The sequence below is a fragment of the Embiotoca jacksoni genome, unplaced genomic scaffold (genome assembly GCF_022577435.1).
Source record: "Embiotoca jacksoni isolate LCO1_2020_lvr unplaced genomic scaffold, fEmbJac1.0.p SCAF_71, whole genome shotgun sequence".
NCBI classification, from domain to species: Eukaryota; Metazoa; Chordata; class Actinopteri; family Embiotocidae; genus Embiotoca; species Embiotoca jacksoni.
This window is the reverse complement of record NW_027185427.1, coordinates 427647-452113: the sequence shown is the minus strand read 5'-3', so window position 1 is coordinate 452113 and position 24467 is coordinate 427647. Positions and strand designations below refer to the sequence as shown.

At 44.3% G+C, this 24467-nt stretch overlaps 1 protein-coding gene and 1 long non-coding RNA gene across 4 annotated transcripts; one reads left to right on the top strand and one right to left on the bottom strand.

The window, feature by feature from the left end:
* Positions 1 to 9158: 9158 nt before the first annotated feature.
* LOC138215285 (zinc finger protein 646-like) lies at positions 9159 to 20400 on the bottom strand. 3 transcript variants are annotated; one of them, XM_069177365.1, is made up of 7 exons: positions 20266 to 20400; positions 18182 to 18447; positions 17841 to 18087; positions 15461 to 15550; positions 13392 to 13580; positions 13117 to 13296; positions 9159 to 10838 (listed from the first exon to the last, which is right to left on the bottom strand). In XM_069177365.1, the coding sequence occupies exons 1-7, from the start codon at positions 20398 to 20400 to the stop codon at positions 10473 to 10475; spliced, it is 1473 nt and encodes a 490-aa protein (XP_069033466.1). In that variant the 3' UTR covers positions 9159 to 10472. The 3 variants fall into 3 exon arrangements, with proteins under 3 accessions (XP_069033466.1, XP_069033467.1, XP_069033468.1); XM_069177366.1 differs by having other exon boundaries at positions 13165 to 13296; XM_069177367.1 differs by lacking the exon at positions 15461 to 15550.
* A 54-nt stretch (positions 20401 to 20454) lies between these two features.
* LOC138215286 (uncharacterized) lies at positions 20455 to 24466 on the top strand. The gene is made up of 4 exons (XR_011179717.1): positions 20455 to 20595; positions 20885 to 21005; positions 23142 to 23252; positions 23702 to 24466. It is a non-coding gene; the product is annotated as an uncharacterized lncRNA (long non-coding RNA).
* The last annotated feature ends 1 nt before the right edge of the window (position 24467 follows it).

Here is a 24467-nt window from a genome sequence, read left to right as displayed (position 1 = left end):
TCATGACGTATTAAATCATGACGTGTTAAATCATGACGTGTTGAATTATGACGTGTTGAATCATGACGTGTTAAATCATGACGTATTAAATCATGACGTGTTGAATTATGACGTGTTGAATCATGACGTATTAAATCATGACGTGTTGAATTATGACGTGTTGAATCATGACGTGTTGAATTATGACGTGTTGAAACATGACGTGTTGAATCATGACGTGTTAAATCATGACGTGTTGAATTATGACGTGTTAAATCATGACGTGTTGAATTATGACGTGTTGAATCATGACGTATTAAATCATGACGTGTTGAATCATGACGTGTTAAATCATGACGTATTAAATCATGACGTGTTGAATCATGACGTATTAAATCATGACGTATTAAATCATGACGTGTTGAATCATGACGTGTTAAATCATGACGTGTTGAATCATGACGTGTTAAATCATGACGTATTAAATCATGACGTATTAAATCATGACGTGTTGAATCATGACGTGTTAAATCATGACGTATTAAATCATGACGTGTTGAATCATGACGTGCTAAATCATGACGTGCTAAATCATGACGTATTAAATCATGACGTGTTGAATCATGACGTGTTGAATCATGACGTATTAAATCATGACGTGTTGAATCATGACGTGTTGAATTATGACGTATTAAATCATGATGTATTAAATCATGACGTGTTGAATTATGACGTATTAAATCATGACGTATTAAATCATGACGTGTTGAATCATGACGTGTTGAATTATGACGTATTAAATCATGACGTATTAAATCATGACGTGTTGAATCATGACGTATTAAATCATGACGTATTAAATCATGACGTGTTAAATCATGACGTATTAAATCATGACGTGTTGAATCATGACGTGTTGAATCATGACGTATTAAATCATGACGTATTAAATCATGACGTGTTAAATCATGACGTATTAAATCATGACGTGTTAAATCATGACGTGTTGAATCATGACGTGTTAAATCATGACATATTAAATCATGACGTGTTGAATCATGACGTATTAAATCATGACGTATTAAATCATGACGTATTAAATCATGACGTGTTAAATCATGACGTATTAAATCATGACGTATTAAATCATGACGTGTTGAATCATGACGTGTTGAATCATGACGTATTAAATCATGACGTATTAAATCATGACGTGTTAAATCATGACGTATTAAATCATGACGTGTTAAATCATGACGTGTTGAATCATGACGTGTTAAATCATGACGTATTAAATCATGACGTGTTAAATCATGACGTATTAAATCGTGACGTGTTGAATTATGACGTACTAAATCATGACGTGTTGAATTATGACGTATTAAATCATGACGTATTAAATCATGACGTGTTAAATCATGACGTATTAAATCATGACGTGTTGAATCATGACGTGTTGAATCATGACGTATTAAATCATGACGTATTAAATCATGACGTATTAAATCATGACGTGTTGAATCATGACGTATTAAATCATGACGTGTTGAATCATGACGTATTAAATCATGACGTGTTGAATCATGACGTATTAAATCATGACGTGTTGAATCATGACGTATTAAATCATGACGTGTTGAATCATGACGTATTAAATCATGACGTGTTGAATTATGACGTATGTGACCTGAAAGAATAAAAACAGTGTGGAGGCTCTTCATGCCAAATCAGAATATTAATGTTGGTTCCTCAGGGTAGCTCCTCTTCCTCCTCTTCCTCACCAAGCCTTTCCCTTGCCCCCCCCCCCCCCCCCCCCCCCCCCCCATTGTTGGGATTCAGGAGTCAAATTAAACAACCTATTCTGAGACTTTTTAGCCAGCGAACATTAATTCAAACTTCAAGATTAAAATTCTTTACTCAATATTTTTGTGTCCAACAAAAATCACAGATTTGTATTTTATGGACATCTTTTTTTTTTTTTCAGGTTTCCTGATGAAGCAATAAAACTAATAAACAATGTTGATCTTTGGCTCCTTTAGCAGAGAAGCCAGCAGGATTTATCACCACTGAAGTTTTCTTGAATTCAACCTTAATTTGATTTGTTTGAGGTTAGTTTTCCATCCTGAGATGATGTGTTTGTTGCTGGTGGTCAACAGACCAGATGAGTCGCTGTCTTCTGTACCAACCGGGAAAACCTGCCGGATCTCCTCTTCTCTGCACAAGTTTTATTCACGTTTGTAGAGATGAGAAACATTGAAGATGGAATCAGCAGCAGACTAAAAATAACTCGTGAAAATGAAGTTTGGGCTGAAAAGACGAACCCTTTCGAGTGTTTTATGTATTTGGATTATTTTTGATGCATTATGTGTGAAAGTAGTTGATTTTTTACAACTAAACAAATATTCAGTTTAATGCAACAGAAAAAAAGAGAAAGTTCCCAAAGAAGCCGAGTTGATGTCTTCAAACTTTGTTCAGCTACGAATGTGTAAAAGGAAATAACGGAAATGAAAACCAGAGTTTAGTTAAACTGCACCAACATTAATTCTTCCTCTTTAAACTGCATCACAAGACCCCCTCCTCCTGTGTGTGTGTGTGTGTGTGTGTGTGTGTGTGTGTGTGTGTGTGTGTGTGTGTGTGTGTGTGTGTGTGTGTGTGTGGTGGGGGAGGGGTTGATAGGCGGAGGTCAAATGCTGTGGGGAAACAGGGTAGTGAAAGGGGGAGGGGTGGGGGGGCAAGAGAGGAGTAGACAAACAGGCTGAGTGAAACAGGGGTTAATGTTTACCTCCCCCTCCCCCTCCCCCCTCCTCATGTGACCTCACTACTTCCAGGTAAACTTCCCGCTGCAGTCACAGCATGTGACTTTTAACGCAAAGATTACACAAGTTTTAGGATTTCATTCCCGACATTAAAGAATCCGACCTGACATGTTCCTGTTGTCCTGAAACCATGAAGGACAGCTGTTAGTTGGAGGAGGAGACTTTTCCTGCAGTTTGTCCTTTAATTTAAGGTCCCTGCTGGGAAGAAACAACCGTCTGCAGCACGATGCCGTCAGAGTGACCGGAGGCCAGAAGCAAGAGTTTAGTTGTTGTTGTGTTTTCCACCTGAAGGTCATGAGGTCAGACGGATGGTTCACGGTTGTACTTGAAGGCTCTAAAATCTTCCATCCATCAGCTGCTCGTCCAGACGCTGCCTCTACAGTCCGTCATCTTCCAGCACTCCTCCTGTCTGCAGTTTGAAATCTGTTGATTGTGTATTTAAATGATTTCCAACTCTTCCTCTTATCTCTTCTACGTGACCTTTGACCTCCTCTCTGTCCGCTTTTACACTCTGGAAAATGTAGTCATGTGACTCGTCGGGCTGCTGACAGTCTGAGCCTGTAAATATAGACGTGCCAGCGTTCCCCTCTATTGATTATTTGTGTGTACATTATGGGATGTAACTGTCGGACGTGAGCCAACAGGAATCTGTGAAGAAGTTACGTTTCAGAAAAAAATATGTTCTTCTGGAAACACGTTTCTGACTGATTTATTTAAATGGAATAAATAAAGTTGAGTTGATCATCAGATAATTAAACATAAAAGCTTTGCAGGTAGTCGTGATGGAGGAAGTCTTTAATCCAGTAACAGTAGAAACAACACGTTTTTTATTCATAAATTTACTTCAGTGAAATAATTAATATTCAAGTGTACTTGATGTGTCCACTTATTAATTATATTATTATTAGAACAGGATTATAATTTGGATGAATCGCTGTGGAAGCAGACGGTAAACGTTGGACTACTTTAAAAGCTGATTAATTCAATATGTTTTATATGAATCTGAATCTGTAAAGTAACTAAACAAATAAATGAGTTTCAGTAAAACAAAGCTGAAAATGGAAAAATACAAGCACATTTAAATTGCACTTGATTGTACTTGTAAATGCACTGAGTTCCTTTCCAACAGCTGTTCGGCAGGAGAAGCTCCGCCCACAAACACAAACACAAACACAAACAAAGAATTCAAACTACATTTTGATGCCAGCGACTAAACGGACCTGCAGGAAACGTTGTTTAGTCAGCTGCTGTGTTTTCAGGCCGGTCGGACTTCTTACTGAGTTTTACCTGCTTTTCCAGAGCTTTCAACCCCATTTCGTTAACCACATAAACACAGGAGAGAAAAAACAGGAAGAGAACCTCGAGTTCAGATTTTAAAGCGAGTGTTTCCAAAGATGGCCGGCTCACCTTTGGAGAAACAAATCAAAAACATTTATTCTGTCGACCTCTCAGAAATCACATCAACTTTAAATGAACTATATCAATAAAAATACACAGCAAGAGGAACTTTCTGCTTTAAGTTCACAGTTAATACTGAACTAAAATATATCAACGCAAGTCTGAAAGAATCCTCTTCACCTGCTTTGTTTGCATATCTGCAGACGGTAAAAACGGTTGAAGGATAAACATGAAGGGCTGCAGCTCATTTTAATATTCTTCACTTAAACATTTAAACACCTTAAAACTGTTGTTTAAACTGTTATATTTTGAATAAAACTGGAACAAACACAAACTAGCTGCACAGACAAACAAACAAAAGGGATTCATTTTAGACTTTAGGCTCCGCCCACTGACCGCTGAGGGTCACCTCTCAGTTCAAAATAAAACGCAGGCAAACCTTTTTCTTTCTTTTTTTAAAGAGGACTGGATCAAAAAACGAGTAAACTGGTAACCCTGTAAATCCGTTCTGACTTGTTCAGCACCTCCACGCACACTTTAAGATCCCACTAGAGAAACTCCGGAAAGGAATTTAAAAGTTAAAATCCTTCTTCCTCACTTAAAAACCTAAAAACTCCCAACATGTGAATATTGTTCATTTCCAAAAGGTTTCTGTACAAAAACAGGAAGTGTGTGAGTGACTCCGACCTCCCGTAGAAGACGACCACCTTTTCCTTTAAACCCGGAGAAGCCGAGCAGTGAAACTGTTTACGCATGTTTACCTCTCAAAATGTAAATCGAAAAATGATATATATAAATTAAATTCTAAACCCCAAAATGAATCTAGAAACCCACTGAAGGTTGTGCAGCACACCCCCGTCGTCCTCGTCAAATGACTTCAAGTTCCTCAAACATGTTGGATGGAAAAAATGAACTCTTTAATTATTGTGTTCACGTTAAATAAAATGTCGACTTCCTGCGCCGACGTCTGGAAACAGGATGTTCTCCGACAGTGAAGCAGCTTCACTTATAACAAGTTGTGATTAAATAATAACGATAATCCATGAAACTGGTTCATAAAAGGCCACAAACTGAAGTGCTGAAAGTCTAAAGTAGTGTTAGTAAAGTTTAAATAAAGTCATAGTGAAGAGTGTCCTACTATGAAATATAATGTGAATAATTCCAGTGACTGTTCGTTCATTTCATCTGTAAATATGTAGCAGAGATTTGATAAGTTGATTTTATGATTTGAAGAATTAAAGAAAAAAGATCCTTAAATAATGAAAATGCAGTTCTGAGCTGAATGAAAACTGAAAATGATTTTTCTGTCTGATGATGAAACTGCTGAAGTTTCTGTGGTCAACGTGTGAAATAAAATGATATGAAATATGGAACTAGTTTGAGCAGAAACATTTAACAGCTGAGATCAGAACAGATTTCACAACAAGAGCTTCAATCAAACTAAAAGTCAAACTGAAAACCGACAGCAGCGAACGATGTTCGAGTTTTATTACAGAAACAGAAACATCTGAACATCTGATTCCTGCACGGGACCGCATGTCGGAGTGGGTCCGGGCAGAAGAAAAGAGGCGCAACGGAATATAGTCGATTATTCGATTCGGTCGAATGAATCAAATGTTCCGCAAAAAAACGGATTCTAAGTCCAGTTCACTGCAGACCTGAACCCCTCGGTCCGGTCCGGTCCGGTCCATCTGCGGCCGGTTCGGATAAGACGAATTAAAAAAAATAAAAAAAAAGAAAAAAAAAAGGGGGGAGGGTTTAACTGATGGAGAATTGGACTCACCGGCACGAGCTCGATCAAATTAATGGTGCGGTATCCGTCATGTGGCGGAGCGCGCGAGGACTGCTGCTGAGAGCACACAAAATGGAGAGAGGGGGGAGGGGGGGGGGTGGGGGGTCGTTCAGAGGCCCAATGATTTAAAGGGAAAAAACTGATGACACGCGGAAATGTTCCTCAATATTATTTTTTATTCTTTATTTTAATGTTTTTCTTTTGATTTGGAGTTTGATCTTCAGACTCTGAAACTATTTTAACAACGAAACAAAGATCCAAAGATTCCGTCCGTTTTTAATCTGATGAGCAGCACCATTCAGAGGTCCATTTAAAAAACAACGAGGCCGGTCCGGATGGAGGCGGGACCACAAACCCGCCCAACACCGTGATCTCAGTCCACCTCTGATCCGCTCAGCTCCTCCTCCACCGGTACCGACACATATCAGGTGTATTGACCCGCTCTGACAGGACGTCTGGACCTCCATCAGCTGTTGGTTCTGGTTGTAAATAAAACAGCTCAGTGAAAAGAAGCAGAGCTGCTTGTCTCTTCCTGTCCGGGACACTAGCGCCACCAAGAGGCCGCCACGGGCTGCTGCACCGGGCCTGAGAGAGGACGAGCGGGGCCTTCAGCTGGGAGGCCCGCGGAGGCCCGCAGAGGCGCGGCGGGCTGGACCGGACCAGAACCAGGGGGTCCAAATAAACAATAATAAATAAACAAATTTTAGTTCAAAGAAAATTAATTTCAATTCCATAAATTTGTGGTGATATTTTCTTCTGTGACGTCACTGATCGCTTCTCTCTGATTTCATGTGTCTCTTTAATAAAAGGCCTCCGTGTGGTTTAATTATTAATCCCATCAAAACTCGCATTTTCACCAGAAAACATGAACCTGCTTTCATATAAAATCAGTCACTTCATTTCGCGCTCTTCGCTCACGAGCGGCGTGTTTTAGGCCCGTTCTACCGGAACCATCCGGTTTCCGGTTTGTTAAATGGATCCGATTATTAAATCCGTCACCACGTGCATCATCCGCCGTCTGAATCCACGTAGGGTCCGCCGGTCGGCTCGTGACACCGACACAAGCAGCCGGTTCTGAGCCGGTGTGACACCGGAGCTGGATGCGCGAGGCCTCGAAAAACACTGGCCATCGAAAAGGTGAACGATTTTTTATCAATAACCGGCAACCGGAGACCACGAGCGCCCCGCCCACCTACATGTGGATATTAATTCACGGTGATCCGCACCGGAGGGGCGCGCGGACCCGAACTTCAGAATCTTTAATCGGGCAGAGAATAGCGCGCGGGCCGGCTCATCGGTTTCTGCAGGAGATGAGTGAGAATGCGCGCTCCCGGCACGTGCACGCCGTGTGTTCAAATAATCGATAGAGTGGGTTTGAATGGACACGTGCAGACTTTAGTTTTGTCGTTTCATTTTATTCTGATCCATCACTCGTGCTATTAAAAGTCTCCAACCGGTTTCTGTGTTCAGAGAAGAACCGGATCAGAATAAATCCACCGAACCGGACGTCTCCCGGTGCCGGTTATCACCTCATCAGAAACCACCAGAGTCCCGACAGGACATCTTTAGTCCTCGGGTCAAAATGACCAAGTTCTATTTTATTTCTATATTTTTATATTTTTGGGATCATTGGTCATCATTCTTTAAAGAAACCCAACGATCCCAGAAAATATGAAAATAAAACAGAACTTGTTTGAACACAGCTGCGGGTCATTTTGACCTGAGGAGTACGGGAGGGTTAAAGTGGGTCATTAGATGATCCAGATGACAGCTGCGCTTCAATGAATCCACATTTATTAATTATTGTTAAACCTCAGATCAGCTGCTGAAGGTTTTTATAGAACAGAATCACCAGTTTCTGTAAAAGATGGTTTTATGATGATTATTGATCAGTCGGTTCTCATGTTTTTCGGTTATTTAGATCCAGACTTCTGAGATTCGGTCTCATGTCAGAAAATACCTGCTTCACATGTTTCTAAGTAGTTCTGATCAATCCGATACGTGTTCAGAATTTCTCTCTGACCCACTTCTGCTCTTTTTGTCTGAGTATCCTCAGAAAAAGGAAGCAGCAGCCGTCGGTGACGTCAGACTCCTGCTGGACACGAAAGACCGAAGTTCCGGGAGAAAATCACACCGTGAATATTTGAAATATTATTTTAAATGTAAGTTTTGTATTTAAAAGTGAAACATTAGGCTGATTTTTCAAACCAAATTTTAAAAACAGATTTGAGTCCTGCATCTCTTTCTCACACACACACACACACACACACACTAACACAGACACAAACACACTAACACACACACACACACACACTAACACAGACACAAACACACTAACACACACACACACACACACTAACACAGACACAAACACACTAACACACACACACACTAACACAGACACAAACACACTAACACACACAGACACACTAACACAGACACAAACACACTAACACACACACAGACACACTAACACACTAACACACACACAGACACACTAACACACACACAGACACACTAACACAGACACAAACACACTAACACACACACAGACACACTAACACAGACACAAACACACTAACACACACACAGACACACTAACACAGACACAAACACACTAACACACACACAGACACACTAACACACACACAGACACACTAACACAGACACAGACACACTAACACACACAGACACACTAACACAGACACAAACACACTAACACACACACAGACACACTAACACAGACACACTAACACACTAACACACACACAGACACACTAACACACAAACACACACACTAACACACACACACTAACACACACACACTTCTGTCCACGAGGAAGACGAGCAGAATATAAAGAGAATATAAACTCTGCATCTGAAAGCTTATTTTTAAGTTGTTTTATTGTAAATATGAAACGAGGAAGATGCCGAGCTGCCGTTTCCTCCAGGTGACTCGTGTCTTCGTGGTGTCTTCGTGGTGTCTTCGTGGTGTCTCCGGGTCCACTTCTTTCCTTCCCTCCTGGTTCTGGAGCTTTTTCCGGCACCAGTCTTCAGATGTTTCATGTATTCTGAGCACATTTCATTGTTGACCTCTGTCTGACCTTGCCTCCGTCCTTAAAGAACCGGGACGGGACTTCCTGCCCTGTTCTCCACAAGAAAAGCAGCACGGATGGTGATAATAATAAAACATTTTATTTTGTATAGCACTTTTCTAAATACTCAAAGACACTTTACAAGGAGAGAGAAAGCAACAATGAAAACATGTCATGAATAAAAATAGAAACAACTTTAAAAAGAGAAAATACAATGTCAGTAGAATCGTGGGTATTTCCATGAACACCATGTTAGCGAGATAAAACTAGCAGAACTACAAACTGGATCCGGAGTTAAGTGTTATTCATCAAATTGACCGCTTCACTAAATCCTCTTCATCTTTTAGGGGTTTACTTGGCTGGCTGTGATTGGCTGCTCACTGACTGACTGACTGACTGACTGACTGACTCCCCCCCTACCCCCCCTCTGTTGACATCATCCGTCATGGGGGGGGGGTGAGTGAGTCGGAGCCGAGGACAGACTGGGTTTTGGCCCCTGGAGCTTCCAGATGCAGCCGTGTTGGGGATCCAAAGAGGCCCAAAGTACTGCTGCTAAGTCACCGGTGATCATGTGATGAGGGGAGGGGGGAAGGGGGGGGAGGCAATGTTACATCTTTACAGCTCCGGGAGGGGGAGGGGGAGGAGGGGGAGGGGGAGGGGAGCACAGCAGAGACGGGAATAATCCTACGGCACTCACCTTTAAGTGCTGCAAACCAACGTGAAAGGAACGAACATCGTAACAGTCTGGAACAAAAGGAGGGAAACGTTCACCGCCATCTTCCCCACCGACATATTAAAACTACAACAACCACAAACCAGCAGAGATGCAGGTTCACAGACGGGCGCTCTCACAGGTGTGTTCGGAGGAGGGAGGGGGGAGGGAGGGGAGAGGGGGCGCTCCGTGGTCGCGTCTCCACAACACACAGCAGCGCTCAGAACCAATGACACCTCCGAACACACAATATACACAATGTTCCTCCTGGAGAACGTCGAATGGGTTAAAAAAAAATAAAAATAAAAAGTCCATGTTCCCCTTCTGTCTGTTCCACGAACTCCAAAAACAAAACAAAACGGGATTTATGTTCAAAAACATATCAATTCTGTCACATTTACGGTGACAACGGGGCGCTCGGTAAATCCTTCAGGGTTGAAACACTCTCAATAAAAAATAGCCTTCTGGTTCATTTAACATATGGAAAAGGGAGGGAGGGGAGGGGCACTATTCATAAAGGGAGGATAGATATTTTATAACTAGAGCTGGAGAGGAGGATGGGACATAAACTCTTAGAGAGGACAGACATTTTAACTTATATCCAGTACATGGCATAGATCATACATGAGGGTCAAGGCAACACATCGTTTTAAACCTAACTACTCAGTAATCAATCTCAACTAGTTCTCAGTGGAGCCTCCTCCGGTCCAAACACAACGTCCAGAGGAGGGCGGGGGGGGAGGGGGGGTGGCGCTCGGCAGTCCTCCGTCCATGATGCTGAATCTGAAATGGGAGGGGTGAAGGAGGAGGAGGGGGGTGTGTGGGGCAGTGGTGGTGGACGCGACCTGATGGGGGCAGGGCTCGGTTCCCTGGAGTCTCATTGATTGTAGAGGGAGCGCTGCTCCCAGGGCATCGCCTGGATGGTGCGGGGCACGGGGGAGGGCTTGAGCGTGGGGGGCGCCGTTCGGATGGAGGGAGTGGCCGATGGGGTTGATGGTGGTGAGGGGCCGCTGGGGGGGCAGAGAGAAAGTGTCCTGGTGCTTTGGCTGGAGGGGGGAGGTGAGGGGGGGGGGGGGGGGGGGTCGGGGCGGGGGGGGGGGGGGGTCGGGGAGAGAGAAAAGTGTCATCAGTGGAGAAACAGATGAGAGATCAGGAGACATAAACATCAGTCACATAACAGATGGAGAATCGCTGGTGGAGGTCGGGTGGATGAGGTGAAAAAAACAAAAAACAGACCACACTGACCAACGCGATAAGCAGACACAAATCAGGAGCAACACTTCATAAATAATATGATTGTGTTCATTTCACTGCTCTTCTTTTTTTCAGTCTCACGCTTCGACCTGCTGAGCTGCTCTGCTGGAGCCGTTGCTCCAGGGCACTACGGTGGTGTTAACGAGGCAGGGGACACGGCTTCAGGTCACCACGGAGACAACTGATGTGTTTCTACCAACCATCAGTGATGTCACAAACCATCAGTGAGGTCATCGTTGGTTTGTGAACGTTATGAAGCCTCCAGTTCTGATTCTGTCCGTCACCATCTTTGCTAGTTCGGAGCGGTTTGGAGCAGGAAGTGACCATATTTGGACGAGCTGGGGGAGGAGCCAGCGGTGGATCTGACTGACCTGATTGGAAACCTGACGATACTACGTCCCGCCCACCGATAGCTGTAACCTGACTGCACCACAGGCCTGTCAATCAAACAGACACGCCCCCAAAAACAGGTCTTCTTGAATCTTCTTTTCTAATGAATGAGGGATTATTTTCAGATGGACCTCCAGAAAACTAATAAGAAGGAGTGACTTTAGCTAACAACACCGAGATAACTGATGGACACATTTTATTCACTTTGGATTTGATGAGAGAAGTTGAATGGGAGTCTATGGAGCAGGAGGCTTTTTGGAGCCGACCTCTAGTGGCACTCGGTGGTATTGCAGCTGAAGACACTTCTGGATCAGAACCATTTTACAGACCTGAAGCTACGAACACTTTTATAAACAGAACAGATCCTTCATGTCTGCACAGGTCCTGTAATGTTTCTTTCTGCGGTGTAAACAACTGTTTATTGAACTCTGGTGCTTCAGGAACAGAAGCTGACCCGCAGCTCAGTTCTGTTCCTGAACGCATCTCGTCCGGACGCTTGCTGCCTCCCGTCGACACGACGTCACAACGTTTAGGAAACTTAAACTTGAAGTTTTGAGGAACTCGACTGATAAAAACAAAAACGTGAATCGTGTGCGTGAATGACAGCGAGCTCAAACGACAACATGATGAATGTGTCTATGATTAGTGAAGGTATGAACGAGCCAGCAGCACAGCCCCACATTAGTAGTGTTAGAGCGCCTCCTACCGCCGCAGAGGGTCAAAGGTCACAGCCCACAGGAAGAACCCTCCCGCCGGCTGAGTTTTAGTCTGTTGGTTTTCTTTTTTACAACCTGTTTATTAACATGAAGAATCCTTCTCATTGGATGCAGTGAGTGACAGTGATAGCTGCACTAATAACTAATAACTAATAACAACACGCTGGTTTGAATTAAATTCCTGTTTGAGTCAGAATCGATGCTGAAATGACAAAAGTCTTATTCAGTCAAAATAAACAGAAAACATCTGGATCATAACGATGAAGACAAGCAGTCAAGACGAGGACCACGACACACACACACACACACACAGGAGATAATTAAATTATTTCAACCAGGTGTTTAATTAAAAAAAACCTAAATGATTAAATCCTAACAGAAATCAACTTTGAATGGTTACCAGCTGTACAAATAAAGATATTATTATTAATACTGATGAGGTTTAAACTGTAACTGAGCTGTTGTTTACGACCTCCTGAAGCTGAACGGATGCTGTCGGACTTTCAAACTGTAAACCAACGAGGATAAAACTCAGACGGCTGGATGAGAAGGTCTGTTAGAAGCACAAAGAGGAAACCATCCACTTCCTGTTTGTTTTGTTTTTATCAGAAAACAGCAGCAAATCAAAGGAATAGTTGTCATAAAGGTTTGAAATAGGAAAGTGTTTGTGTGTTCCAGAACAGTTTAAAGAAAACAGCAGACTAAAAGAAGCTCTGACTGCGTCCACCAGGTGTCTCTGCAGCCAACAGTACTTCACAAACCACATTTTAGTTTTTGAGGTTTAAACTCTCCAAATCCCTCCTGAAAACAGGGATGTGTGTTGTTTTTCCAGCTGCAGGTGGAGACCCCTGGTGGACACACGGAGCGCTACAGCAGCAGTGCCTCTCCCCAGGGGTTAGTAGGCAGACAGGGGAGGAGGCGGGCGGACAGCGAACGGCAGGTGTGTGGCGGTGCTCTCTCCTACCATGGGGTTGGCGCTCAGCCTAGTGTATCCCGAGCTCATCTCCTTTACCTCAGGCACCAGGGGCTGGAGCAGGGAGTAGGAGGAGGACGGGGTGGCGCTGGAGGAGGACACGTGTTTGTTGGAGGACGAGCTCCTCATGCTCTGCTGGCTGCTCTGAGAGGTCACCGAGCTGGGACGGCCCTGCAGGAACACACACACACACACACGCTGATAACAACGCCACACTAGAGCGGGAAGGGTTCCCCGGCGCCGGTCCAGGACGTCCTCCTGCCTACCTGGTGGGGGTCAGACACCGACTGGCCGCCTCCCTGGGACATGGGTGAGACGCAGTGGGAGGGCAGAGTGTCCTGCTGGCCGTGTCCTCCGTGCTGCGCTTGCATCAAGGAGTTGGCGTTGTTCTGCTGTTGTTGCTGCTGCTGACGACGATGATTGTTGGAGTAATTGGACCGACGACCACCACCGGACTGGATGGGAGGAAGGGAGGGAGGACAGAGAGAGAGAGAGAGAGACAGGAGGACACAGTCCGTCATGGTGCACCATGTTGATGGCAGTGAGGTGAGATCAGACAGATCGGAGGAGGTGACGGATGAATGAGATGACAGTCTGCTGCTGTTGTATTTCAGGTCTGTTTCACTGGCCTGTCACTCTCTAAACCGGTCAGTAGGCGGGGATGGAGTGGTCACGTTGCACACGCACACGCACACGCACGCACAAAAACCTCAAACAATTCTACTAAAGCTAAAGCTTATACCTGTCCACTCCAATCTGGTCCCTTCGGTGTAACCATGGAAACTACCGAGGATGCCTGCCTCATCAACCTGTCCTGACAAATTCCACATTTCTGCTGACATGAATTTCAAAACTCTGAACTCGTCTCCTCAAACCTCCAACGGTGAGCGTCGTGGGAAAAAAAAATAAAAAAAAAAAATAAAAAAAAAATCTGCTTTTGCAACTTCGGTCTTATCTTTGCGGTTTGAACCATTATCTGTATCAGTTTAGTTTACACAAGTTACATCGCCATGGTAACAGACGCTGCAGACCTACAAAACGTTGTAAAAGCTGTGCCTGCTGACCAATCAATTTTTAGGACGACATTGTAGAAGACGGCGTGGAGCTCGCCAACAGGGAGACGGTCTCTGTGGACGGCGTTCAGAGACACCGTTTCTGAACGATGGAGCAGCAGAGACCAACTGAAGCTCTGAACACTTGATGTGACTGTAAACATTCCTACTGCTTTGAATTGTTTTATTTCCTATTGTCTCTGTTTGCCATCGCTGGGCTGAAGGTGAAACGTTCAGACTGAAACTGTCAAAGACACCACGAGAATCATCTAATCAGCAGATTAATGTAATAAACTGTAATTAGTCAGATGAACTCTGATGATGGGATATTATTTTTTCTGCAAGCTGACCTTACATAATTCAGCAGCTGATTTTACAGTTTGATCTTTGCTCTGCCGTCAGTACACTTGTCCACATTTGTGATTGGTCAGATGCTACAAGCCCCGCCCCTTAGCGAGTTCATAAGCAGTTCAGTGTGACCGTTTAGTACAATCTCATTTATCAGGTTTAGTTAAACCAGATAACAAAGATATCCTGGCTTTGTTGAACCCAAGTTGTCCATGTGACTCGTTGCTGCTGTGAGAGTCAAACTTCTACTGTTACTGAAACTATATCTGCATATGAGCATCTTAGTAATGTTGCAAAGCAGACATGAAAACCTGTGAAACTGTCCTTTAATGCTCGTCTTCCTTCACTTTCATCCATGACCTGTGGACGCCTGCAGGTCAGCAACATCCACTGAATAATCCCTGAGAATAGACTTTAGGTACATCAGTCTATTCACATTAATACTGGAAGTTAAATATGAGGAAATAAGACCCAAGTTGTAAAGACGTGTCCTCCGTCTGCTGAACCTGAACTACTTCGAGATGTAACGCTCCACCACAGGATGCATCACCTGGATCTGATGTAACATGAAATCAGGCCGCCACCAGTGGAGTCCCATGGTAACAGGAGACACACACACCACACACACCCCCCACCACACCCACACGCATATATATATATACACACACACACGACAGGTGAGGAGGGACAGGTGAGGAGGGACAGCAGTTGAGCTGCTACACGTGTCGAAATGATTTAAAGCAGAAGAAGAACGACGCCTTGCTGCATCAGCAGGTTAAAACTTAATGGTATTTTAATCCTGACCACCACATCTAAGACACCTTCCTCACAACTACACCTGCCGGCACACGCACGCGCACGCACGCACACACACACACACACACACACACACACACACACACACACAACACATGCTCACTCACGCTCACACCAACCTGGTTTTTGGCCACGGCGCTGCAGCGATGCTGGGCCAGGTCCAGCATGGTTCGGTAGCTCTTAAAGCAGGACGGGCAGTTGAACCGGTTCTTATGAACCAACCCCACACACACACACACACACACACACACACACACACACACACACACACACACACACACACACACAGATACACATGCATACAAGTTTGGATTACTACACTTGTGGGTAAAATCCGCTGAAATGTATTGATAGCCTGACATCTGAGCCCTGACCCTAAACTGAGCCTAACCCTGGTCTAACACTGGTCTAACACTGGTCTAACCCTGGTCTAACCCTGCCAGGACCTTTTGCAGTGCAGGACAGAGGCTCAGGAGAACATGCTGCAGTACGCTACATGCACACACTTCAACCACGCAACTAATACAGAACATCAACACGAAGCACATCAACATCCACATGTTTCCCCTGCAGAGACTTCAGATCTACAGAAACACATCTGTAGGCTCCATCATAACATTTGTGAAGACGTATCCTGCTACTTTAACACATTCAGCTCTGTTCGTCATAAGAAGCGCTGCTCAGTGTTATCGCGTGAAAACAAAACTAACTGTTGAGCTGAAGGTGTCAAACTGTGACAGAAAGAAAGTGTGACTAACTGTGGGAGTCCACGCTGTTGAAGAGGAGCCTGTTTGGTTCTGGTTCACGGTCTCTAGTTTTCAGGACATTTCTGATCAACATCAGCATTCATGGTCCGAGGAGGCGTTCGCCGTGTTGGACTTTGTTGTTCTTATGAAAAGTGCCACAGATGTTTGTGTACTACATGAAAACGGACCTACAGAGAGGTACAAACATCACATCCAGTGATTGTGAATGTCGGATCGCTGGTTTAAAGGAGAAAAAAGGTCGGACACAGACTTCCCCACCTGACCGTCATGAATGTATTATAATAATAATAATAATAAAAAAAATTGCCAGAAAAGCCATTTAATAGTTTCTGGTTGATCTTCTTCCTCTTTTACTGCACATTGGTTTAAAAAGTTTTGTTTTTTTAAATATAAAAAGTAATTGAGAATGGATCCGACAGGACATTAAAGATGTTAATGCTCAGTTCATTCCTCCTACAGTCACTCAGGCCGAGCAGCATTCACCGAGGAAAACACGTCCGTCCTGTTCAAACTAAATGTTACGGAGAGCTGAAATCAATTGGAGAAGAGGGAGGACATCAGTGTTTCATCAGCCTCACACAGGAAACACTCACCCTGTCTATTAGTGCTGCATTAGTGGTGTTAATACTGGATTTGTAGATGTAGAAAGACTCGTAGTATTTTTTAAATAATCCAACAAATCTGTCGCCAGGTAATAGCAACGTTTAGTGACTCATTTGGTTTCCAGAATATGTCTTCTGTGAAAAAGCTGTGAGCTCATCTGTTAACTACATTTTCATTTCAGTGGCACATTGTTTGCAGGGAGTTTTCTGACTTCCTATATTGAGAGGGTTTGAGTTTGTTTCCTCCATTACACACCTGAACACTGATGTCAAGCAGAAACAGCGGAGCCGGTGAGGAGAGCAGTCTAATAATAACCTCAACATTAAAGTTTAAAAAGTCGGTGCACAGCACAAGCTGTCGGCCTCCTGCAGGTTACAACTCAACGCCTGCAGAGCAGCGCTGACGGCGGTCCGGACTCAGAGCAGCAGGACGAGGACGCAGGTTAACCGAGACACCTCGGACTGTCCTTTATGCCTCTAAACCAACATATCACATTCACTGAATGTTTAAATGAAGCTGTAATTAAATAACGGTGACCAACTTCTACCAAACTTTAGACTAAAGAACTAAAAACAGTACTTCACAGGGAGGTGAACATTAAAATGATGAAAAATAGAAAAAAAGTATTTGTGGCTGATATCCCTGAATTGTCTGTCCCATGACTGACGAACAATAGACAATAAAAGTGCTATTATTTACTTTCATCTTAAAAGGTTAAAGCTGAAATCTACTGCTGTGTCAAGACTGAAAGGCCGAGAAAAATAAATAAATGTGGAAGTAGATTTGTTCATTCATGACCGAGCAAAAAAAAAAAAGATAGAGGAACGTTTCAGTTGCCGTTTTTCTTGTTAATCCGCCGGTGAAAACGACCACGAGTTCCTCCTGTTTGAGAAACATCTGGTAACAAGTAGAGCAGCCGGCCGTGGAGGGAGATCATGGAGCCTCTGTGACTACTGATCATTAGGAAGAAAAACAGAAACACATCTAAAAACACCTAAAATGGAAATCCCACATCACATCACCTTCAAATTTAAAACCGAAAGCACTCGAAGTGACTCTCACTGACGTGTTCTATTATCCACACGGACGAAGGCCGCAGCGTCAGCAGCACCGTCTCCGACACACCTACCTGGTTGGACGTTGCCGCGGTGCAGCGGTGCTGCGCCAGCTCCAGCATGGTCCTGTAGCTCTTGCAGCAGGAGGGACAGTCGAAACGATTCGGCCCGTCGTCGTGGATCCTCTGGTGGTTACGGAGGTACCGGGCCAGGCGGAAGGCCTTCCCACACAGGTCACACATGTAGCGCTTCTGACCGTGGATTCGCATGTGGTTGCGCAAGGACATGTAGTTGGTGTAGGGCTTGCTGCAAAAGTCGCACCTGAGATGTGGAAAAACGGTTTGTAGGTCAGAGGCTACAAAAGGGAAGCAACACTTTCAGGCATTTAACTGGTCAAACCCAAAGAGTCCCGAACCTGAAGTCTCCAGTCTTGTGGGTGAGCTTGTGGTTGAGTAGGGAGCTGGCGTGCTTGTAGGCGCAGGTGCACATGTCGCAGACGTACGGCCTCTCGTCTGACTCCATGTCGTCCTGCGCCGTCGTCGCTGGCGGCGGCACCGGTGCCGCTGCTCGGGACTCCAAGGAGAGACTGGAGCTGGAGAGTGACGCTGAGGAAAGGCTGGAGCTGGAGAGGGCTGCGGAGGACGAGGGGAGCTGATCGCACCAGCTGATGGTCGAACTGGGCTGTGATGAGAGAGGAAAACAGTGAACAACATGCACACGTCAGCGAGTCACTGACATTTAGAATATTCTGTATAACGGTGTTCACATTTTAAAACCTGCCTCAGTAGTCCAATACGGCCATTTGCACCAGCAGTTATCTGACGTAATTCGCGATCATTTGAAAATAACTCGTTCTGAGACCGACACTGAATCTGCATCACCCTCAGTAATGTGTGTAAACAAGCTTCTCCCTGCACCAGATTTTACACGTCATCACACTGTATCTCTTTCAAACATCCTTCTTAGGACAAGTTCATTTAGTTTGTTGACAAACTTGAGAGAATAAATACCTGTGGACACCCTGAACATGAAGAAAGCATCTTAATGCCTGTAAATACACACATAGAAGAACTGCTACGTGCGCACATATACGACATACAATCAGAAGCCTGCTGCCAATAAAAAACAGCACACCAGCAAATACAGCAACGCACAGCGAAGCAGCTTCTCTACTAACTCAAACACAGGTCAAAGTTCAAGGCTCGACTCCCAGCATCCTCCACGACCAGAACAACTTTTGTGTCCACCAGTAACTTCTGCAGATAAACGTACAACTTGTTTTCCTGAGTTGCAACCTGTTTAAATATCAGCAAAAATAAACCACACACATCAACATCTGGCGCGACACTTTAGTGATGAATTAGTAATTTAAAAATCAGGAAAACAACTGCATGTCACTGGCCTGCAGCCATTTCCTGCCACAAGTAGTTTTTGTTTACACATCAGCTGTGAAGGAGCTGCGGAGACAAAACTATGATGAGGACTATTTATGGTAAATACTGTCAGGATGTGGATAAAAGCTAGAAACCGTCTCTGAGAAGTGATTCAGAACCCAAATAATAACAGATTTCTGGGACTACAACAAAGCAACGGGACGTTTCACATCCTGCAGACACACGGGAGTTAAACGTTGGCTTCAGTTGCACGTGGGAGCCAGCGGATGATGGTGACGTGACGGCAGCCCGTGAGGCCAAAAACACCCCATCCACGGGCAAGTGGAGGTGCGCGCTGAGATCATCTGTCGGCGGAGAGCTGCATGAATGAAACGCAGTGTGGCATCACAAAGGGGCTTTCAGAGTCCTCCGCGGGGCGTCATCCGCCGCCGTCCCCCGGGACAGCCCCGCCGTCCCCCGGGACAGCCCCGCCGTGTTTACTTTGCGCTGCTCGCTAACAATATTACAGGCCTCGTGCACACACTGCTGCGGTCACCGATCCGCGGACCCCCCCGCCCCCCCTCCTCCCCCGGTGCTCCGTGATATTACAGACCGGTTTTATCCGACAGAAAGGTGCTTTTGTCGGCGGGGCGGTGTTGTGTCCGGACCCCGCTGCCCGCCTCGGTCCGACGGGCTAGCAGCGTTAGCTCTGTGATGCGTTAACGGTCATTTCATAACTGTTAGCTCTCCGTTAGCTTCTCACAACACAACAAAGACGGAGTACCGAGACCAGCCGGCCCGGGGACACCGCTGCTCTCTGCGCGGAGCGGGACAGACGGAATAATTAGCAGCCACTTAGCTCGGAGCTAAAAGTCAAACTAGGCCGGGAGCCGCTCAGCATGACGGCTGCTCCGTTAGCCACATGCTAACGGCGTCGCTCTGTGACCCAGCTAGCAGCTTCAGATCACCCGCCGGTGCTCAAACAGCACCGCGGACACGAAACCGACGACCAGCTGGAGAATAAGACGCCCCGCTTCGTCGGCAAAATGTCGCTCCGTCGGCCGCTCGGTGCGGCTGATGTCGGCGGGGGCTGGCTAGCTAACGGCGGAGACAGCAGCTTTCTTACTCCGGAGTCGCTCGGGTCCTTTTTCCAGAACAGTTGAGAGCAGTGGCCGAAAGACTCCGTCGACGTCACATAGTTCACTCCGTTTCTGTCCTGAAAGTCTCCGTGTGCGCTGCCGGTGTTTGTCCTGGCATACATCGTCGGATCTCAGATTTGTGGACTTTTTTAGCTGAAAAGAAATAGGGCCGCTTTGTCGGGATCTCCTTCCGAAAAGAAAAATATTCCTTCTGTGAAATGAGCGTTTTGGCGGCTGACAGATCGACTCGTGCGGGCGACGCTGCCCCCCGGCGGCCTGGAGGGCGACGCACACCGCGAACAATGGCTGTTTGTCTGGTCGGTCCCGACGACCCTTTCATACCTTTTATTTAGTCTGTGCTCCAGAAAACAGGCCTCGCTACTTTGAACGGCACTTTGTATCCGATGTTTTGCTGATTTTTTTTTCACAAAAAGCTGTTTAATCTAATTTTACATTTTTATTTTATGAAATAATATTTTAATATTTCATTTAATCTTTAAATAAATCATTAGTATTGGCATGATGAGGATGTTCCCTGGTTGTAAATCTTTAAGGCTGCTCTTTATTACAGTGATGATGATTACAGTTTTCTTCATGCTCCACCAGTTCTGGTTGTCAGATGTAGTCTTTGGTATTGACAGTGACTATGAAGAGTCCAGCCCACAGTAACAAAGCACTGACTAATGAACCTTGGCGAGGACACGTGATCTACAAACACAGAAACAACGTGAGTATATGTAACGCTGCTAACTTTGAATATTCTATTTGAGTCTTTCACATTTGTTTCCCTCAGAAATATTGTTGTTTGTGAATAAATTTGTTGAATACGTGATAATGAAAATAATGTTATTTCATCTTTGTTTGCTTGGATCATCCTGTATTAAACGTGTATTTCCTAATATTTCAACCATTATTTTAAATCTAATGATTTTCTTGTTCTCAGAGGCTTTAGACTCATGCTTCACCACTTTCTCTATTCTGTCGTTTATGTTCATTTGTCCCAGCAGCAGGTTCATCTCACCGTGGAAAGATACTGTGGTCCATATTTACATAAATAATAGTTTTGTTTAAATGATTATTACTTGTTGTGACATGTGAAAGTAAAAGAATGAATGTAAAATCATGGTGGAGGTTTAGAACCACATGTGGCGTTACTATTGTTCATTACTTCATGCACCCATGAACATATTTCTTATTTAAAATGATTTTAAAGCTCATGTAGTCCAACAGAAAGCTCTTTAGGTGATCAAGTTAATTTTTAACATTTCACACAGATTAAAAAAACAAGCTGATAAGTGACTTCTGGACTCGGATCCAGTTCATCCAGTCGAATGTTGCTGGACTTTGACACTCAAACTGTTTACAGTTGACAATTTATTGTTATAACGTCTGATTATTCAGATCATAATTTTGTTAATCAAGATTATTTTCATAATTATTTTCATAATTAATTTCAAAATAGTGGTTAACTGCACTCAGACTGTGGTTGAAGCAGTATTTGCAGCTGTATATCTGCCAGCTGAGTGGCCTGCAGGGAGCCTGCATAGTTTACAGTTCAACAGCAGCTTCACAGCATGCGGCTGCAGCTGTAAATAATCTGTCAGACTGGGATTGGAAATGAAAGATGACAGAAAGGGATGTTCTTTTTGTTGCTCATGTCAACACAGAGACTGTTCATAAAGATGGATGTCAGTCTGTCCCAGCTGGTTGAAGAGTAAAGGAGCGAAAACCATTGGCTGTATTAAAAGGGGACTCAACCATCACCGTGGTAACGGATTGTTATGTTAAAGTAAAAGTTGAGGACTGCAGGGACAGACAGGGAGGAGGAGCACTAAATACATCAGAAGGGGGGAGACAACAAGGAGCAGAGAAAACAGGTAAACAATCACAGGGGACAGGAAGTGAAGACACACAAGTGTTTCAAAATAAAACAGGAAACACAAAACTGATATAAAGACTACAGAACAAAAGTACAACTCAAATCACATCTTTTCCAAATATCATATCTGTTGCATTTATTCCTTTTTCTTTTTAAATTATGTACATGAATGTTCAACTGTTTAGTTTCCTGAAAAGTCTGATTGTGATTGGTTATTTGATGACCAGCACAACCAAAAGCCAAAAGTCCAGGTTGGAGCATCCGAGCTGCTGAAGCTGCAGGACACGGGACCTCTCCCGGGACCTCTCCTGGAACTTCTACCAGGACCTCTACCGGGACCTCTACCGGGACCTCTCCCGGGACCTCTACCGGAACTTCTACCGGAACTTCTACCGGGACCTCTACCGGGACCTCTACCGGAACTTCTACCGGAACTTCTACCGGGACCTCTACCGGGACCTCTACCGGAACTTCTCCCGGGACCTCTACCGGGACCTCTACCGGAACTTCTACCGGGACCTCTACCGGGACCTCTACCGGAACTTCTACCGGGACCTCTACCGGGACCTCTACCGGAACTTCTACCGGGACCTCTACTGGAACTTCTACTGGGACCTCTACCGGGACCTCTACCAAGCACAACTTACATAGGAATTTTTCATCCTAAAGAAAGCCCTTGAAAAAGTCCTAGCTGTTGGGCTCCATCGTTCTTGTCGGGGGTCAGTGGCCTTAATATTTGTACGTGTGATCGTTGGGATCCAAGAGCAGAGACTCTCTGAAAGTGAGTCCATGCAGAGAAAGCATTTAAAGGGCCACTTCAACCCTCCTGAAGATGAAGTGACTTCCAATTATTCAGACTGTTTCAGGTGTTTTTAAAGGATGGTCTTTGCTTCCACTTGGCTGGTCATGTTGCAGCATTTATTAGCCCGGTTGGCCAAAATGTTCAAGTGATGTCTGTTTGTCACCTTCTTCCATGTGACTCAGCGTCCCGCAGCAGAGGCCAGACGTCCCTGCAGCCAGCAGTGTCCATGCAGAGCGACCGCTCAAAGGTGGGCTGACGGATTTTAAAGGCAGACACAACTCGTTAGAAGAGGGGTGAGTTTAATAAGTGACTTCCTGATCATGAATAAACATGCCAGTTTTTCAGTACTACATAGTATAAATCCTTCTGAAATCACAGAACTGCCCACTCTGTCAATCAGCAGCCAGCCTGACAGGCCACACCCACTCAGCTGTGCATCCATGAGTGGGCGGGTCAGTAGGCGGCCTGATTGATCTCAAAGATGAGCACTTTCAAGCATTTAAATATCTCTATATGGATGTATTATTGAAAACTGGGTTGTGGTGCCCTGTCAACATTTACACAGAAAATACAGCAGTTCCCAAAATGCATGAGACATTTTATGTGTGTACATGACAATTACCTGAAAGTTCAGGTGTTTTGGTTCATAAATGATATCCTGTGATTTGGTATTCAATGCTAAGTTGTATTTCATGTTTTTGTGTCTAAAAAATAAATTCTGTTTTTGTGAATGGTGTTTCAGATGCAACACAGTCAGAGGACCATTCACAGATCTGCATTCATCAACTCTCATTTTATTGAGATGCATCACATCAGTTACTTCTTATTAATACTTTTTTCAATGTAAACAAACATCTCCAACAAATCAACAACATTGATAAGGCTTTTTATTTTCCATTGATAAGACATGTCATTGAACATTGATAAGGCCTTATCAAAGGGGAAAAGAAACAGGGCTCACCTGAAAGGCGGCTCCACAGCGCCACCCAGCGACTGCAGAGAGAAGCTCTTCCCAGCTCGTTGCTGTTCACAGTGCAGACAGTCAGACTCGGTACATGAACACAGCGTCTCTACAAAGTTCCTGTAACCGGTCTCACTGACACACAACGTTACAGCAGGCTGACTACAACTCATTGAAGACGGCCTGAACTTCTTCAGCTGGAACTACTGACTGAGCGGCGCTCGCGCTTTTAGCCGTCCGCATGTCACCGACGGAAATTTATCACGATGGTATTTCACTTACAATTAAAATAAAATAAATAAAATTCACCTGCCTTTCAAATGAATCAACAATGAACTAATATCTTTCACACACTTAAAAGGAAACATTCTTTTATGCAAGTTAATGAGTTGTCTCGTGTTTAATTTTAACTAATCTTATGCATTTTGATTTTAAATATATTTTAACATGTTTTTATGTTCCTTCATATCCGTTTTTTTACGTGAAGTACTTATTCCATGTAATTTTCTTGCTGTAAATCACTTTGAGCTGCAAATTTTTGAATGAA

What these genes read in the sequence shown, in the direction of transcription:
- LOC138215285 (XM_069177365.1), bottom strand. Translation starts at nt 20,400, where the DNA reads ATGTATGCCAGGACAAACACCGGCAGCGCACACGGAGACTTTCAGGAC. An exon ending in CCGCGGCAACGTCCAACCAG is followed by an intron (nt 15,551 to 17,840) that starts GTAGGTGTGTCG and finishes TTGGTTCATAAG; the next exon opens with AACCGGTTCAACTGCCCGTC. An exon ending in GCGCCGTGGCCAAAAACCAG is followed by an intron (nt 13,581 to 15,460) that starts GTTGGTGTGAGC and finishes CCTCCCATCCAG; the next exon opens with TCCGGTGGTGGTCGTCGGTC.